General features: G+C 41.9%; 1 protein-coding gene across 1 annotated transcript; it reads left to right on the top strand.

The window, feature by feature from the left end:
* Nucleotides 1–1,775: 1,775 nt before the first annotated feature.
* On the top strand, nt 1,776–16,673 carry LOC139418187 (PRKR-interacting protein 1 homolog). Its single transcript, XM_071167451.1, has 6 exons — nt 1,776–1,931; nt 2,132–2,210; nt 2,406–2,506; nt 2,628–2,713; nt 2,847–2,911; nt 13,545–16,673. The coding sequence occupies exons 1-6, from the start codon at nt 1,803–1,805 to the stop codon at nt 13,640–13,642; spliced, it is 558 nt and encodes a 185-aa protein (XP_071023552.1). The 5' UTR covers nt 1,776–1,802; the 3' UTR covers nt 13,643–16,673.
* Nucleotides 16,674–20,384: the final 3,711 nt, after the last annotated feature.

Below are 20,384 nucleotides of genomic sequence, written 5' to 3'. Positions count from 1 at the left end.
CGTTGCCCCCACCACTGTTTCGGTAAAAAGCTGAGGGATGGGGCTGGAGTAATGCAACCACTCAAATTCATAGACAGAGCTATGGATGTAAGTACTGACCATTATATCAAAATTATAGTTTTAAGCTTGTTTTGAGTCTATACAGAATCTGTTTACATTTATTTTGTTCACAAAAATTGGAATAAAACAAGCGTAGGCTATATTTTGGGTTCTGATTGGGTATGACTGTTGAACTAAAGCTCATGAGGCATTCATAAGTTAAAATTTATGTGAAATAAATTGCCATCCTTGCACCTTTCTTAAATGATTCCCAATTTCTTCTAAAAAATGAGTTGAAATAATAATGAATAACACCTTGTTATTGGATTTTCTACATTGCAGAACCAATTGTATTTTTTGTAAACTTAAGTTGTAATGGAGACAAATGGCATGGACAAAATTATAATTATTGGCACCCCGGAGCTAGTACTTGGTTACATAGCCTTTTCCCATGATAACTGCAAACAAACACTTATTGTAGCCATCAATGAGCTTGCTACACCTTTGTGATTTGGCCCCCCTTTTTTTTACCAGCAAACTGTTTTAATTCTTCAATGTTTGAGGGGTGCTCTCCATCAACTGCTGTTTTATGATCTCGCCGTAGATAATCTGCTGACTTCATGATGCCTTGCGCATGCATGTTTAAGTTCCCCAGTACCAGAGGCAGCAAAGCAACCCCACAACATTATCAAAACTCCCCATGTTTGAATGTTTGAGAATTTCAATAAATGTTTTACAAAAATATATTTATTTCTGTAATGTTAAAAATCCAATAACAAGAAAATCCAATAATCAATTTATTTTAGAATAAATATATATATATTTTTAAGTGCAAGGGTGCCAATATATATGGCCGCAACTAGATATTCATCAAAAATCAGTGGGTACATATCATTAATTTATGTCCACAAATGGTAGTAGAAACAGAAGATTGGCCGATTAAACTAGGGCAGGGTTCCCCAACTGGCGGCCCGCGTGCCTAATTTGGTCTGTGGGTCATTTTACTTGGTCCCCAAGTTTTCTGAGCAGACATTTATTTTTAATTACATTTTTGTAAATTGTTGTTCATAAAATACTCTAAAAAAGCTCCAAGAGATTTTAATTTTGGAAATCTGTAAGTATTCACATGCATAATCAAGAGATATATGGGGCAACAGGGTAGCCTGGTGGTTAAAGTGTTGGACTAGTAACCCAAAGGTTGCAAGTTCGAATCCCTGAGCTCACAAGATACAAATCTCGGGTTCTGCCCCTGAACAGGCAGCTAACCCACTGTTCCTGTTGGTATATTAGGCAGGCTTGCCTAGGTTAAATAAAAATTGGTGATAGATACGTATATACAAATATAAGCAAGGTTTGAAATTACTGTGTTTTAATCAAACGTTATATCTGTTTGGGCTTCATGCGGTCAATTTGCATTCTACAAATTATTTTTAATTATGTTCCGGCCCCCTGAATGTATTTGATGATCCCTTAACTAGGGGGAGGAGTGCCCCCTGTTGGCCTATCAAGACTTCTGCATTACAACTTTCTCAAGGAGGTGCTACTAACATTCTGCAAGATAAATCAACTACCTTACTTCGAAAGAACATCGTTCATTGTGTTTTCCTACGAGTGCCTGCCTAATATACCAACAGTAAAATAATAACCAATTTAGCACAATACTAATGTATCGTTTCCAGGAATGCACCCACCAGTACGCTAGGCGGTGCTAAACCTTGTACTTACAAATCAATGTAGAAGAAGACAAACATCATATTCGAAAGATGGCGGTGATCAAGGAAAAAGATGGGAGACCAGGGAAACAGCCAGGAAAGGAATCTCAGCCTTTGATTATAGCCAAAACTCCAGCAGAGGAGCAACGCCTGAAATTGGAGAGATTGATGAGAAACCCTGTAAGTGGCTGGGGAGGTTCGGGCCTTTGAGGATATCTTCAAATGGCACATGTTTATCTCCACAGCTAGCCACGCTAACTAACGACGTTAGCACCAGCGAATATGTGCTTAACGTTACGGTAGATAGAACAGTGTGTGACTATAGCAAGTATTTAGATAATTTATCGTAAAAATCTATGAATCCTCACGTATGTTTGCAGGATAAACCTGCTCCTATCCCAGACCGACCGAAAGAATGGAACCCCCGGGCTCCTCCGGAGTTTGTGCGGGATGTGATGGGTAAGCCTGCAATTTGGCGGATGAATTTGTGAATTCTCAGGTAGCGGCAAGGGCATGTACGATTCCCTTGTTTTGCTGTCCAAGAGTAGAGCGAGCTCTTGCAAGAGAGGCGTATGGACGCATTTTTCAAAAACACTAAAGCCTAAGCAATATGTTTTAAACCCACTGATGAGATATGTAATGAATCTTCTCCAGGCTCCAGTGCAGGAGCTGGCAGTGGAGAATTCCATGTGTACAGACACCTTCGCAGGCGAGAGTATCAGAGACAGGACTTCCTGGACAAGATGACTGAGAAGGTGGGCATTTTTTATTACGGGGTCCCCAAGGACACCCGACTACATCGTTTTTCATGGGAACCAATTTCTTTCAAGCGGTGGGGGTAACCAATAAGATTTTAATAATAAAATGTTCTTGCAGCAAAAGATGGATTTGGACTATCTTGACAAGGTGTCAGATAACCAACAGGCAGCTGATGAAAGAACAGCCAAACGCAGGAAGAAAAGGTTGGTGCAGTAATCATGGACCCGCTAAATAAAATAAAAATGTATAGAGCATACATGGCCTTTATTCTTTGATTCTCTCCTGTAATCTGTATAATTGATGATGATTTATGTTACATATGTATGTGTATTTCAGGGAAAAGCTGAAGCAGAAGAAGCTTATGGCAAAAAAAGCCAAGCAGAATGCCAACAAAGGGGAAGGTAAAATGAAAAAATGACATTTAAGTGATGGATTTTATTGAAACATGTTCCCCTCAGATGTTCAGAAGTGTGACGAAGAGCAAGTCCACAACTCGTGTTGCTATGGCCACCCTTACAAAAAAAGATAATAGTTTTGAAACTACAGTAAAAGTGCAGTAACTGCTGTCGACTGGTATTTTGGACACAGTAATTGCAGAATTACGGTAGTAAACTTATTTTGGATGCGGTATATGCAGCATACTGCACTGCAGTTATACTACACTCTGACTGCAATATTTTTCGTAAGGGCAGTGCAAGAGCCAAATTGTACTTGCATATTGTGCTACAGAACAGGGCTAGGTTTCCCAATAGCATGGAACTTAAGCCTATGAGTGTTTTAATGATGTATTGTTTTTTTTTAACAGCCAAATATGTAACATGCGTTTCCCAAAACATATTTTCATTTTTAGTAATTTAGCAGAAGCTCTTATCCAGAGTGACTTACATGAGCAATTAGGGTTAAGTGCCTTGCTCAAGGGCGCATTGACAGATTTGTCGGCCTTTTGGTAACTGGCCCAATGCTCTTAACTGCTAGGCTAGCACGTAGAGAATGCTCACTAAAGCCTTGTTCACACTGGCAGTTTGAAGTGACTCAAATTTTATTTTTGCATATTTAAATCTGATCTTTTTTCCTATAGTCTGAATAGCCAAAGAGCACTTGGAATCAGATATTTCCAGCCAAATTTCAAACCACTCATAAATAAATCTGATTCCTGGCCATGCAACTCTTCTGAACAGTCAACTAGGTTGTTAAAACTTTACAAACAAATGAGTGATTTCTCGTCAGTTATCGTCACAGCTGTGTACATTCCCCCTCAAGCAGACACCAAGACGGCCCTCAAGGAACTTCACTGGACTCGATGTAAACTGGAAACATATATCCTGAGGCTGCATTCATTGTAGCTGGGGATTTTAACAAAGCAAATATGAGGACAAGGCTACCTAAATTCTATTAGCATATTGATTGCACTACGCTTGGGTGTAATACACTTGATCATTGCTACTCTAACTTCCGTTATGCATACAAAGCCCTCCCTTCGGCAAATCCGAACACGACTCCATCTTGCTCCTACTGTCTTATAGGCAGAAACTCAAATAGGATGTACCAGTGACTAGCACCATTCAACGCTGGTCTGACCAATTGGAATCCACGCTTCAAGATTATTTTGATCACGTGGACTGCGATATGTTCCGGTCAGCCTCAGATAACATTGCTCTATACGCTGACTCAGTGAGTTTATAAAGAAGTGCATTGGAGATGTTGTACCCACAGGGACTATTAAAACCTACCCTAACCAGAAACCGTGGATGGATGGTGGCATTCGCACAAAACTGAAAGCTCGAACCACCGCATTTAACCATAGAAAGAGGTCTGGGAATATGGCTGAATATAAACAGTGTAGTTATTTCGTCCGCAAGGCAATCAAATAAGTGAAATGCCTGTACAGAGACAAAGTGAAGTCGCAATTCAACGGCTCAGACACGAGAAGTATATGTGGCATGGTTTACAGGAAATCAGACTACAAAAAGAAAATCCGCCACGTCACGGACACCAACGTCACGCTTCCAGACAAACTAACCACCGGCTTTGCCCGCTTTGAGGATAATATACAGTGCCACCGGTGCGGCTCACTAACAAGAACTCCCCCCTCCGTGGCTGACGTAAGTAAAATATTTAAACGTGTTAACCCTCGCGAGGCTGCCGGCCCAAACGGCATCCCTAGCCGCGTCCTCAGAGCATGCGCAGACCAGCTGGCTGGTGTGTTTACGGACATATTCAATTGCTCCCTGTACCAGTCTGCTGTCCCCACATGCTTCAAGCGGGCCACCATTGTTCCTGTACCCAAGTAGACAAAAAGAACTGAACTAAATGACTATCGCCCCGTAGCACTCACTTCTGTCATCGTGAAGTGCTTTGAGAGACTTCAAGGATCATATCACCTCCACCTTACCAGCCACCCTAGACACACTTTAGTTTGCATACCGTCCCAACAGGTCCACAGACGATGCAATCGCCATCATTCTGCACCCTGCCCTATCTTGTATGGACAAGAGGAATACCTATGTAAGAATGCTGTTCATTGACTACAGCTCAGCATTCAACACCATAGTACCCTCCAAGCTCATCATCAAGCTGGAGGCCCTGGGTCTCAACCCCTCCCTGTGCAATTAGGTCCTGGACTTTCTGACCGGCTGCTCCCAGGTGGTGAAGTTAGGAAACATCTCCACTTTGCTGACCCTCAACACTGGGGCCCCACAAGGGTGTGTGCTCAGCCCCCTTCTGTACTCCCTGTTCACCCACGACTACGTGGCCATGCACACCTCCAACTCAATCATCAAGTTTGCGGACGACACAACAGTAGTGGGCTTGATCCGTGGCCTCCAACTTCTCTTAAATGCAAGTAAAACTAAATGCATGCTTTTCAACTGATCGCTGCCTGCACATCCAGCATCACTAATCTGGACGGTTCAGACTTAGAATATGTGGACAAATACCTAGGTGTCTGGTTAGACTGTAAACTCTCCTTCCAGACTCACATTAAGCATCTCCAATCCGAAATGAAATCTAGAATCGGCTTCCTATTTTGCAACAAAGCCTCCTTCACTCATGCTGCCAAACACACTCGTAAAACTGACCATCCTGCCGATCTTTGACTTCGGCAATGTCATTTACAAAATAGCCTCCAACACTCTACTCAACAAATTGGATGCAATCTATCACAGTGCCGTCCGTTTTGTCACCAAATCCCAATGTACTACCCACCACTGTGACCTGTACTCTCTTGTTGGCAGGCCTTCGCTTCATACTCGTTGCCAAACCCGCTCCAAGTCATCTACAAGTCTTTGCTAGGTAAAGCCCCGCCTTATCTCAGCTCACCGGTCACCATAGCAACACCCACGCGTAGCACACGCTCCAGCAGGTATATCTCACTGGTCACTCCCAAAGCCAACACCTTGGTTGGCTTCCTGTCCTTCAAGTTCTCTGCTGCCAATGACTGGAACTAACTGCAAAAATCTCTGAAGCTGGAGACTCATATCTCCCTCACTAGCTTTAAGCACCAGCTGTCAGAGCAGCTCACAGATCACTGCACCTGTACATAGCCCATCTGTAAATATCCCATCCAACTACCTCATCCCCATACTGTATTTATTTATTTATCTTGCTCCTTGGCACCCCAGTATCTCTACTTGCACATTTATCTTCTGCACTTCTACCATTCCAGTGTTTAATTGGTATATTGTAATTACTTTGCCACCATGGCCTATTTATTGCCTTACCTCCCTTATCTTACCTCATTTGCACACACTGTATATAGACTTTTTTCTACTGTATTATTCACTCTGTTTGTTTACTCCATGTGTAACTTTGTGTTGTATGTGTCGAACTGCTTTGCTTCATCTTGGCCAGGTTGTAAATGAGTTGTTCTCAATTGCCTACCTGGTTAAATTTAAGGTGAAACAAAACAATTACCAACAATGATGAGACGGCCTACAGGGAGAAGGTGAGGACACTGTGGTGTCAGGAAAACAACCTCTCACTGAATGTCGTCAAAACAAAGGAGATAATTGTAGACTTCGGGAAACAGCAGAGGGAGCACCCTCCTATCCACATTGACGGGACAGTAGTGGAAAAGGTGGAAAGCTTCAAGTTCCTCGGCATACACACCACGGACAAACTGAAATGGTCCACCCACACAAAGTGTGGTGAAGCTTAACAGCGCCTCTTCAACCTCAGGAGGCTAAAGAAATTTGGCTTATCACCCAAAAGTCTGACAAACTTTTAGATGCACAATCGAGAGCATCCTGTCGGGCTGTATCACAGCTTGGTACGGCAACTGCACTGCCCTCAACCACAAGGCTCTCCAGAGGGTAGTGAGGTCTGCACAACGTATCACTGGGGGCAAACTACCTGCCCTCCATGACCCTACAGCACCCATTGTCACAGGAAGGCCAAAAAGATCACCAAGGACAACAACCACCGCCTGTTCACACAGCTACCATCCAGAAAGCGAGGTTAGTACAGGTGCATCAAAGCTTGGACCGAGAGACTGAAACAGCTTCTATCTCAAGGCCATCAATCTGCTAAACAGGAATCACAAACTCAGAGATGCTGCTGCCTACATTGAGACCTAATCACTGGACACTTTTTAATGAATGGATCACTAGTCACTTTAAACAATGCCACTTTAATAATGTTTACATATCTTACATTACTCATATCATATTTTATACCATCTATTGCACCTTGCCTATGCCGTCCGGCCAACACTCATCCATATACTTACATGTACAGTGCCTTGCGAAAGTATTCGGCCCCCTTGAACTTTGCGACCTTTTGCCACATTTCAGGCTTCAAACATAAAGATATAAAACTGTATTTTTTTGTGAAGAATCGACCACAAGTGGGACACAATCATGAAGTGGAACGACATTTATTGGATATTTCAAACTTTTTTAACAAATCAAAAACTGAAAAATTGGGCATGCAAAATTATTCAGCCCCTTTTACTTTCAGTGCAGCAAACTCTCCAGAAGTTCAGTGAGGATCTCTGAATGATCCAATGTTGACCTAAATGACTAATGATGATAAATACAATCCACCTGTGTGTAATCAAGTCTCCGTATAAATGCACCTGCACTGTGATAGTCTCAGAGGTCCGTTAAAAGCGCAGAGAGCATCATGAAGAACAAGGAACACACCAGGCAGGTCCGAGATACTGTTGTGAAGAATTTTAAAGCCGAATTTGGATACAAAAAGATTTCCCAAGCTTTAAACATCCCAAGGAGCACTGTGCAAGCGATAATATTGAAATGTAAGGAGTATCAGACCACTGCAAATCTACCAAGACCTGGCCGTCCCTCAACTTTCAGCTCATACAAGGAGAAGACTGATCAGAGATGCAGCCAAGAGGCCCATGATCACTCTGGATGAACTGCAGAGATCTACAGCTGAGGTGGGAGACTCTGTCCATAGGACAACAATCAGTCGTATATTGCACAAATCTGGCTTTTATGGAAGAGTGGCAAGAAGAAAGCCATTTCTTAAAGATATCCATAAAAAGTGTTGTTTAAAGTTTGCCACAAGCCACCTGGGAGACACACCAAACATGTGGAAGAAGGTGCTCTGGTCAGATGAAACCAAAATTGAACTTTTTGGCAACAATGCAAAACGTTATGTTTGGCGTAAAAGCAACACAGCTGAACACACCATCCCCACTGTCAAACATGGTGGTGGCAGCATCATGGTTTGGGCCTGCTTTTCTTCAGCAGGGACAGGGAAGATGGTTAAAATTGATGGGAAGATGGATGGAGCCAAATACAGGACCATTCTGGAAGAAAACCTGATGAAGTCTGCAAAAGACCTGAGACTGGGACGGAGATTTGTCTTCCAACAAGACAATGATCCAAAACATAAAGCAAAATCTACAATGGAATGGTTCAAAAATAAACATATCCAGGTGTTAGAATGGCCAAGTCAAAGTCCAGACCTGAATCCAATCGAGAATCTGTGGAAAGAACTGAAAACTGCTGTTCACAAATGCTCTCCATCCAACCTCACTGAGCTCGAGCTGTTTTGCAAGGAGGAATGGGAAAAAATGTCAGTCTCTCGATGTGCAAAACTGATAGACATACCCCAAGCGACTTACAGCTGTAATCACAGCAAAAGGTGGCGCTACAAAGTATTAACTTAAGGGGGCTGAATAATTTTGCACGCCCAATTTTTCAGTTTTTGATTTGTTAAAGTTTGAAATATCCAATAAATGTTGTTCCACTTCATGATTGTGTCCCACTTGTTGTTGATTCTTCACAAAAAAATACAGTTTTATATCTTTATGTTTGAAGCCTGAAATGTGGCAAAAGGTTGCAAAGTTCAAGGGGGCCGAATACTTTCGCAAGGCACTGTACATATTCTCCTCCATCCCTTTAGATTTGTGTGTAAAAGGTAGTTGTTGGGCAATTGTTAGATTACTTGTTAATATTACTGCACTGTCGGAACTAGAAGCACAAGCATTTTGCTACACTCGCATTAACATCTGCTTACCATGTGTATGTGACCAATAACATTTGATGTGCTAGCAAGCTAACCAACCAACCAGCTAGCTAGCTAGTTGACTGTTGTGGTAAGCCAAAAAGGACTTGATTCAAAACATCTCATTCTTTGAGGTTCTAAAAGTGTTCTTACACTATGATTTTTGAACGTTCAAAGCAACTGGGATACTTCCAATGGCAGCTAATGACATCTTAGCTTACCACACAACTTTTGAGTGAGAGGAAGCACCACCACCAATTACCCAATGCCACTGCATACATACCTGCCATTACCATGACAACTAGCGTAGCAATGTCTGCAAATGACTACAGTCTGAACACACAAATCCAATGTCTTTTCTGTTCGGACAGTCAGTATTCCAAAAGGGATTTGAAAAACAAAACTGTTTTGAGCATTAAGGCCTGCAGTGTGAACAAGGTTTAAGTGTGTTGTTGTATACAGAGTGAACAAAACATTAGGAACACCTTCCTAATATTGAGTTGCACTACATCCCCTTTTGCCCTTAACTGTTGAGCATGATAAACCCAGCAGCGTTGCAGTTCTTGACACACTCAAACTGGTGTGACTGGCACCTACCATGCCCCGTTCAAAGGCGCTTAAATCTATTGTCTTGCCCGTTCACCCTCTGAATGGCACCCATACACAATCCATGTCTCAAAGCTTAACAATCCTTTTTTAACCTGTCTCCTCCCCTTCATCTACCCTGATTGAAGTGACTTTAACAGGTGTAATCAATAAGGAATCATAGCGTTCACCTGGTCAGTCTGTTATGGAAATAAGTGTTCCTCATTTTTTGTGTGCTCTGTGTATGTTAATATCGATAGGATGGAAAGAAGGCGACACTGCCTTCGGATCAGCTTTCTCTATTCACATTCTTACCCTCACATTAGAATGATTACACAATGCTGACAAATATTGGAAAAATATGTATTTTTATTTTTTTAAATATTATTTTAATATGATTGAAATATGTAGCCTATAAAAGCTATCTTGTAACATTAATGCAGTCATTGGTTTTCATTAGATCCTTTATTTTTTATTTTTTTTTACCTTGATTCGCTTGTTTATAACATTGCCATCTTCATATTTGTATTAAACTATGACGTTATCGACGGTCACAAAGAGACAGATACACAATTTGATCTGTGTTTGGCTGAGATCTTGTGTGTAAAGCATAGAGATAGAAAGTGAACTCCTCTTTGTATCTGCCATTGTGGTATCTGTGACAGCATGGATAGCACCATTGAGGCCATCTCAATTTTAAAGCAGTACATTTTCTTCGGTTGTATTTATTATGGATCCCCATTTTTTTTCTGGTGTCCAGCAACATAAGACAGTTACATACAGTTTAAAATAGTACATCGCATTACATTTCATAATTTCCACCACTGCATATTTACAGATTGACATGCATATTATTAATGTTAACTCTCTATGTATATCCAAGGACCAGCTGTGCTGCCCTGTTCTGGGCAAATTGCAATTTTCCTAAGTCCCTTTTTGTGGCACCTGATCACACGACTGAACAGTAGTCCAGTTGCAACACAACTAGGGCCTGTAGGACCTGCCTTGTTGATAGTGCTGTTAAGAATGCAGAGCAATGCTTTATTATAGACAGACTTCTCCCCATCGTAGCTACTGTTGTATCAATATGTTTTGACCATGATAGTTTACCTATTTGAACAAACATTAAAAAGGGATGGCTTAATGTCATTTAAACCATGATATTGAGACAAAGTCCTTCGGCGAAGCCTGTACAGCCAACTACACTTTTAATCGTACACAAAACCAAGGAGAAAAAGCCAAACGTGTTGACTGTTTCTGGAGATACGTGAAAAACAAACATAGTAGGCTAACTCCCACATTAAAGTGATAATAAGGTATTTATTAATTAAACAGTAGCCCCAGTAGCAAATGTTAAAGGTGAGAGACCTGCCCTATGAACATGGGTCGTATTCATTAGGCACCAACCGGGGAAAAAACAAACTAAAACATGGAGGGACTGGGCCTCCCGAGTGTCGTCGCGGTCTAAGGCGCTACATCGCAGTGCTAGAGGCGTCACTACAGACCTAGGTTCGATCCCAGGCTGTGTCACAGCCGGCCGCGACCAAGAGACCCATGAGGCAGCGCACAATTGGCCCAGCATCGTCCGGCTTAGGGGAGGGTTTGGCTGGCCGCGATGTCCTTGTCCGATCGCGCTCTAGCAACCCTGGCGGGCCGGGTGCGTGCATGCTGACTTCAGTTGCCAGTTGTACGGCGTTTCCGCCGACGCATTGGTGAGGCTGGCTTCCGGGTTTTTAAAATATTTTTTTAAACCTTTATTTAACCAGGCAAGACAGTTAAGAACAAATTCTTATTTTCAATGACTGCCTAGGAACAGTGGATTAACTGCCTGTTCAGGGGCAGAACGACAGATTTGTACCATGTCAGCTCGGGGATTCGAACTTGCAACCTTTCGGTTGGCTTGGCAGGGTTGTGTTTCGGAGGTCACATGGCTCTCAAACTTCGCCTCTTCTGAGTCCGTACGGGAGTTGCAGCGATGGGAAAAGACTAACTACCAATTAGATACCGTAAAAAATTGTCCAATAACAAACACCCACACAATTTGTTGCAGAGAATTTTACTGTGGTATGCTCTATTGAATAGAACCCTGTAGTTGCTGGCATGTGATGCCTAAATTGCTAATCTTACCAATGGAAAAAATAATTTAAAGTAGTTGGCAATATCAGTGGGTTTGTGATGAACGAGCCAGCTAATTCAATGAATTGAGCTTTTTGACCAAAATGTCATTTTAAGGTGCTCCAAAGCTTTTTACTATCATTTGTCATTTATCTTTATTTCATAGTGTAGATTTATTTTTATTCGGTTTAATCATATGATTTCTCAAATTGCAGTACAGTTGCCAATCAGTTGTGCAGACACTTATTTGCTATTCCTTTTTCCTCATCCCGCTCGGACAAACAATTTTTCAATTCAAATGTGGATTTAAGTTTTTACAGTATTTTTCTTAATGGGTGCATGATTATTAGTAACTGGGATAAGCAATTTCATAAATGTGTCAAGTGCAGTGTCTGGTTGCCGACCTGACTGTGCCTCTCGCTTTCGCTCGTGCAAGATGCAAGAGTTTCTGTTGTTTGAAGTAGCCTACGGCCACTATTCGGTCTCCTCCGTTGCAAAAATGCTGACTATGAATCGATTCCTAGTGAAATCTAAGCTTTACACCCAGAAATGGGAGTCGACAAGGAGTCGAGGAAACAATTATTTTGGAGTCGACTCTCCACTAGCAGGTAGTGGTGAATGACTCCGGCTCCTGCTCTGACTGAAATTTGACAAAACTGACCAAAATTAGCACAAGTGCTACAGCTGCAATGTCAGATGTGCGCACACACTAATTAACTGGGTGATTGATTATGAATGCATATGGAGCCGTCTGACAATGTATACTAACCTAAATATTCAAGGCTAATTGGTAGCCTACGTCAGCCTAGCTGCCTAGGCAAATTGTATTTATTTTTGGAATCTACTCTCCCACTACGGGGCGGCAGCGTAGCCTAGTGGTTAGAGTGCAACCGAAAGGTTGCAAGTTCAGATCCCTGAGCTGACAAGGAACAAATCTGTCGTTCTGCCCCTGAACAAGGCAGTTAACCCACTGTTCCTGGCCGTCATTCAAAATAAGAATTTGTTCTTAACTGATTTGCCTAGTTAAATAAAGGTTAAAAAAAAATACACGTTGCTCACCTTGATGTTTGCTAGCCTAGCATGGCTCTCGACTTGGTTTTTATAACGTCATTGATGACTTTAGCTTATAAATGTCCACACTCACCAAGATATTTGGTAGCTCATTTCAGCATAGTGGTGATTTTTAAGGGTGTATTTTACCATCTTTACAAACCAGAGAACGTGCAGAGTTATGCTCACTGTAGTACAGATAATGGAGGCATTTTGAAGGAGAGTGTGTGCATTGGGAGGAGATGGAGACAGTTTGATATAAATGCATTCAGTTAGCAAAACAATGATCAATTTACACTACTGAAATTGGGATAGTATATCTACTACTTGAATCAAGTTGATAATACGTTAATTTTAGCAAATATATTTTTATGATTTTTTTTTCTTCATTCACGTCGGTTACACAATTATACAATTAGCGTGCCAGCCCTAGTGCCGATCATTGCCTGATCGCTCCCAACCCATATAAATCCCCACCCTCTTGACTACTTTTTAAATGGTGGAAGCCATCAATGTTAATCTCTATGCTAAAAGGAGTTACAGCCATCTAGAGCCCGCTTTCTACATCATGTTGTCAAGTGACTTGGGAATGCAAAATATAATCTAATGACACACTTGGCTGTTCTACGAGTGGTCTGATGCATTTGTTAGATAACAAGTGCAATGTTATTAATGATGGTTTTGGGAAACCGATCAGAGATGTTAACGTTTCTAAACCCGGTCCAGTACAGTTTCTTAGTGGAAAATGGTCATAGTAAAAAGTTATGGCAGAAGAGACTGATTTTGACTATTTTTGGTGTCCCCTCTCTTTAGATTCTGAGAAGTCCTCCTCCAGCAGTGAAGAGGACGACCAGGAGAGGGAGGCTGAGGATGATGCAGAGGCGCCCAGTTTCGTCATGGGGAAGAGATGAATGCATGGCTCTGGGTCATGAGACATGCTCCAAGACGAAATTGAACGGTGGGACAACATCTAATACCAGTTCAGAAGTCAACACAGCCAAGCAACACAGCCTAGCTTTGATCAATGTCATGGATTTGAGACATTATCTGAGAGCGAACCAAGGGAGATAAGCCTCTGTTAGGTAACTGCTGTTCTTCCCAACTTGTGGTTGTAGTTGGATTCTTTGAATTGAGGATGACAAAGCTGGGTTGTATTCATTAGGCACCAAATGGTCTGTAACAGGGAGGTACTACCTGAACTTGAAATAAGACTTGCTCATTTTTGTTTTTCGTTGCAAAAACCTTTTGCTACAGTGTGCCCTGATGAATAGGATTATCAAGGTGTTAATTTCATGCATGTCTCTACTTTGAAACTTGTTGTGTGGTAGTGTCATTTCTCACATTGTATTTTATACTATGCTTGTGTATATTTTTCATAAACATCTGGGAAGAATTGGGCCTATATTTGCTGTATTTTACCCCAATAGAATCTTCTGGAATGTATTACTAAATGATAACCCAATTTCACTAGATATACAAATACTTTAGGTAGCACTTTCAAGCTATTTCCACAATGCTGAGCAGGACATAATACTCATAGGGGTCACTCCACTCATTCCACCCTCCATGTGAAATTAATTTGGGGAAGCATAATAGAATTGGTCTAGTATTTGTAACAAGAGTAGTCTAGTACTAGTATTTGTAGTCTTTAATGGAATGAGTTTTGAACTAGTTTGCTGGTAAGGCATACCTTGACTTGCAAATCGGCTATTGGCGGTTCCATTGTACAACAAGATTGGTGTAATGCTTTATTTTCCTTCCTCAAATATGTGTATTGTTGGTTGCCAAGGACTATCACCCATAGTTACTCAGTTTTCATACCTGCCAGACCGGTTCGGTGGCTATTGTCAAGGGTCCTCCGGTGACGTATCTCTACAGTTTTACATAGATGAGGAATCAGGTTTTGTCCTAATTTGAAAAACACATCCTAAACCGTTTAATCTCTGTATCAAGTCCTACAGTAAGTGTTTGACCTGAATAGGATAACTTAAATTTTTCCCCTACTGAATTTATGTGAAGGTTGAGTATACACTATATATACAAAAGTATGTGGACAGCCCTTCAAATGAGTGGATTCGGCTATTTCAGCCACACCTGTTGCTGACAGGTGTATAAAATCAAGCAGACAGCCATGCAATCTCTGTAGACAAACATTGGCAGTAGAATGGCCTTATTCAAGAGCTTAGTGACTTTCAACATGGCACAGTCATAGGATGCCACCTTTCTAACAAGTCAGTTTGTTAAATTACTGTCCTGCTAGAGCTGCCCCGGTCAACTGTAAGTGCTGTTATTGTGAAGTGGAAAAATCTAGACACAACGGCCCAGCCGCGAAGTCGTAGGCCACACAAGCTCACAGAACGGGACCGCTGAAGCGTGTAGCGCTTAAAAATCGTCTGTCCTCGGTTGCAACACTCCTTACCTCTGGAAGCAACGTCAGCACAAGCACTGTTTGTCAGGAGCTTAATGAAATGGGTTTCCATGGCCGAGCAGCCGCACACAAGCCTAAGGTACCATGCGCAGTGGCAAGCGTTGACTGGAGTGGTGTCAAGCTTGCCGCCATTGGACTCTGGAGCAGTGGAAACGTGTACTCTCCGGAGTGATGAACCACGCTTCACCATCTGGCAGTCCGACGGACGAATCTGGGTTTGGCGGATGCCAGGAGAACGCTACCTGCCCCAATGCATTAAGCCAACTGTATAGTTTGGAGGAAGAGGAATAATGGTAATTGTTTGGGCTAGGCCCCTTAGTCCTGTTGAAAAACAAATGATAGTCCCATTAAGCACAAACCAGACGGGATGATGTATCGCTGCAGAATGCTGTGGTAGCCATGCTGGTTACGTGTGCCTTGAATTCTAAATAAATCACAGACACCAGCAAGCATCATCACACCATCTCCTCCATGCTTCACGGTGGGAATCACTAGGCTACCCTGGGGCGGCAGGGTTGCAAGTTCAAACCCCCGAGCTGACAAGGTACAAATCTGTCATTCTGCCCCTGAACAGGCAGTTAACCCATTGTTCCTAGGCCGTCATTGAAAATAAGAATTTGTTCTTATTGCCTGGATAAATAAAGGTAAATAAAATAAACATGTGGAGATCATCCGTTCACCTACTCTGCATCTCACAAAGACACAGGTTCGATCCAAAAATCTCAAATTTGGACTCAGACCAAAGGACAGATTTCCACTGGTCTAATGTCCGTTGCTTGTGTTTCTTGGCCCAAGCAAGTCTCTTCTTCTTCTTATTGGTGTCCTTATTTTGTGGTTTCTTTGCAGCAATTCAACCATGAAGGCCCGGTTCACGCAGTCTCTTCTGAACAGTTGATGTTGAGATGTGTCTTTGACTTGAACTCTGAAGCATTTATTTGGGCTGCAATTTCTGAGGCTGGTAACTCTAATGAACTTATCCTCTGCAGCAGAGGTAACTCTGGGTCTTCCTTTACTGTGGCGGTCCTCATGACATCCAGTTTAATCAGCGCTTGGTTTTTGCGACTGCACTTAAAGAAACTTTCAAAATGTTCCGCATTGACTTACCTTCATGTCTTAAAGTAATGATGGACTGTCGTTTCTCTTTGCTTATTTGAGCTGTTCTTGCCGTAATATGGACTTAGTCTTTTACCAAATAGGGCTATCTTCTGTATACCACCCCTACCATGTCACAACACAACTGATTGACTCAAACACAGTAAGGAGGAAAGAAATTCTACAAATTAACTTTTAACAAGGCACACCTGTTAATTTAAATGCATTCCAAATGGCCTCATGAAGCTGGTTGAGAGAATGCCAAGAGTGTGCAAATCTGTCATCAAGGCAACGGGTGGCTTCTTTGAAGAATCTAAAATATATTGTGATTTGTTTAACACTTTTTTTGGTTACTACATGATTCCATGTGTGTTTTGTCTTCACTGTTATTCTACAATGTAAAATAAAAACCCTTGAATGAGTAGATGTGTCAACTTTTGACTGGTAGTGTGTGTGTGTGTGTATATATATATATATATATATATATATTTTTTTTTTTTTACAAATTTAACCCCTTTTAGGGGGTTGGCACAAAACTACACTGTATTCAGACCCCTTGACTTTTCCATTTAGCTACTTTACAGTTTTTTTCTAAAATTGATTAAATAAAAAATCCTCATTAATCTACACACAATACTCTAATGGAACAGGTTTTAAATATGTTATCAAATTGATTAAAAAAATAGTATTCAGACCCTTTTGCTATGAGAATCTAAATTGAGCTCCGGTTTCCATTGATCATCCTTGAGCTGTTTCTACAACTTGATTGGAGTCCACCTGTGGTAAATTCAATGGATTGGACATGATTTGGAAAGGCTGACACCTGTCTATATAAGTTCCCAGAGTTGACTGCATATCAGAGCAAAAACCAAGCCATGAGGTTGAAGGAAGTGTTCGTAGAGCGCCGAGGTGGGATTGTCAAGGCACAGATCTGGGGAAGGATACCAAAAACATTCTGCAGCATTGAAGGTCCCCAAGAACACAGTGGCCTCCATCATTCTTAAATGGAAGAAGTTTGGAAACGCAAAGACTCATCCTAGAGCTGGCCGCCTGGCCAAACTGAGCAATCGGGGGAGAAGGACCTTGGTCAGGCAGGTGACCAAGAACCTGATTGTCAGTCTGACAGAGCTCCAGAGTAACTCTGTGGAGATAGGAAAACCTTCCAGAAGGACAATCATCTCTGCAGCACTCCACCAGTTAGGTTTTTATGGTCGAGGTGCCAGACGGAAGCCATTCCTCAGTAAAAGGCATATGACAGCCAGCTTGGAGTTTGCCAAAAGGCAGTTAAAGGACTCACAGAGCAGGAGAAACAATATTCTCTGGTCTGATGAAACCAAGATTGAACTCTTTGGCCTGAATGCCAAGCGTCACATCTTGAGGAAACCTGGCACCATCCCTACGGTGAAGCATGATGGTGGCAGACGTTTTTCAACGGCAGGGACTGGGAGACTAGTCAGGATCGAGGACAAGAATGGAGCAAAGTACAGAGAGATCCTTGATGAAAATCTGTTTCAGAGTTCTCAGAACCTCAGACTGGGGTGAAGGTTCATCTTCCAACAGGACAATGACCCTAACACAGCCAAGACAACGCAGGAGTGGCTTCGGGACAAGTCTCTGAATGTCCTTAAGTGGCCCAGCCAGAGCCCAGACTTGATCCCGATCTAACATCTCTGGAGAGACCTGAAAATAGCTGTGCAGCGACGCTACCCATCCAACCTGACAGAGCTTGAGAGGATCTGCAGAGAATAATGGGAGAAACTCCCCAAATACAGGTTGTGCCAAGCTTGTAGCGTCATACCCAAGAAGACTCGAGGCTGTAATCGCTGCAAAGGTGCTTCAACTAAGTACTGAATAAATGGTCTGAATACTTATGTAAATATAATATAATATTAATAAATCTGCTAGATTGAGGGGTGGGGGGGGGAATGTCATCAATTTTATAATAAGGCTGTAACGTAACAAAATGTGGAAAACGGAGAACACCAACGTGTTCGTGAGGGTCAAACATAATAGTTTGGTAGTCCAAATCATACCGATGTTTTCGTGAGAAGACCCCCCCCCAAAAAATTCACGGAATGTCTCATTGTCTCACAAACACCGCTGTAGCTCGGCCACCTTCCACAGCAGATGCAGAAGGCAGCCATAGGCGGATGCGGTGGATTGAGTTTAAACTGACAGATTTAACCCCCTAAATACAGGTTGGACCTGTATTCCTGTAAACCTGTATTCATATGGAAAATATTTCTACTTCACCTACAATTTGAGAGGAGAATCAATTACTACCCACTTATGCACAGACGTCAATTCAACGTCTATTCCACATTGGTTCAACGTCATTTCATTGAAATGACGTGGAAACAACGTTGATTCAACCAGTGTGTGGTCAGTTGGTAGGTATACTGTTCAGATCCAATTGGCATGACTGAACATGAATAGTGTGACCTCTCATACAGTTTGTTGCGCAATAACATGACCTCCCTCACTGGTTTAGCCAGTATTAAGAAATCGGGCCATTATTTAATAAGTGCAACATGATCAAGATGACATGTGTCTCTATTTAAAAATATATTGCTGCGAAGTTGGATAGAAAGTCCATAAAGTGGTCCTTTTCTTTTTATACAACCTTCTAGTTCCACTCGACACACCCTAAAGGTGAGTGTATCTGTAAAACAAAAAGGAAACATTTTAGATAAGAACCTTTTCTATGTCATTCTAATGATCAAATTAGCTTTTTCTATGTATTTATCTTTGTCCTTTCACAGTTTTATCAGTCAACAACACTCCTGCAATAACACCTTCCAGCTTGGCTGGGAAACTAACCTCCAATTCAGTGATACTGATGCCTCCAAGGTGTTACTTCGACAGTCTGAAAAATGTGTCCTGCTCTTCTGCTACCTGTGAAATATGGCTGGTACCGGCAATAGATACAGGTACTGGAATTCTCTTTTTTCAAAGGAAATATAAAATCATATGGCACACAGGAAGAGCAATTGGACATTCTTAAATCTTTGATTTATAAATAAAAAGACATGCAATGTCAACATTTTAGAAAGTTTGGGTGCACCAAAGTTACTACAGTATGAAGTACTTCACATACAGAAAGAACAAATAAAAAGAAAGGACAGAATTGAATTTTTGTTATTTCTTATTCTACATCCTTGTTATTGTTCAACAGGAGGCAGCACTTTTGATGCCGACAACACGAATTCCAACATTGACAATTGACAGCCTCTCATGATCTGACCACCTTCTCTTCCAATGCCTCGAATAACTACTATATAACTACTATGTTCTTGCGGGAAGGTCGGCGGCCATGACTGTCATAACATCTATTCTGTGTGTCTTCTTGGCCTTGCTGCTGCTGCTCATCATGATTATCTACGCCCTGTGAGTTACATAACCTACCACCTTTCCCAGTTGAATTTCATAGACATCGGGACCGTTGTTGGGAAGTTCTATGTTCTGCAACATTATGCCCAAAAGAGTTGTGCTTGTTGGTTCATAATGGTTTAAAATAGGGATGGAGATGGTCCAGCTGCTGACGTGTGTATCTAAACTCAGCAAAAAAAGAAACATCCTCTCACTGTCAACTGCGTTTATTTTCAGCAGACTTAACATGTGTAAATATTTCTATGAACATAACAAGATTCAACAACTGAGCCATAAACTGAACAAGTTCCACAGACATGTGGCTAACAAAAATTGAATAATGTGTCCCTGAACAAAGGGGGTGTCAAAATCAAAAGTAACAGTCAGTATCTGGTGTGGCCACCAACTGCATTAAGTACTGCAGTGCATCTCCTCCTCGTGGACTGCACCAGATTTGCCCGTTTTTGCTGTGAGATGTTACCCCACTCTTCGACCAAGGCACCTGCAAGTTCCCAGACATTTCTGGGGGGAATGGCCCTAGCCCTCACCCTCCGATCTAACAGGCCCCAGATGTGCTCAATGGGATTGAGATCCGGGCTCTTCGCTGGCCATGGCAGAACACTGACATTCCTGTCATATAGGAAATCACACACAGAACGAGCAGTATGGCTGCTGGTTGTCATGCTGGAGGGTCATGTCAGGATGAGCCTGCAGGAAGGGTACCACATGAGGGATGAGGATGTCTTCCCTGTAACGCACAGCGT

This window comes from Oncorhynchus clarkii, chromosome 10, assembly GCF_045791955.1.
Source record: "Oncorhynchus clarkii lewisi isolate Uvic-CL-2024 chromosome 10, UVic_Ocla_1.0, whole genome shotgun sequence".
NCBI classification, from domain to species: domain Eukaryota; kingdom Metazoa; phylum Chordata; class Actinopteri; order Salmoniformes; family Salmonidae; genus Oncorhynchus; species Oncorhynchus clarkii.
Note: the sequence above shows the minus strand (reverse complement) of the source record. Positions and strands in the feature narration are given on the sequence as shown.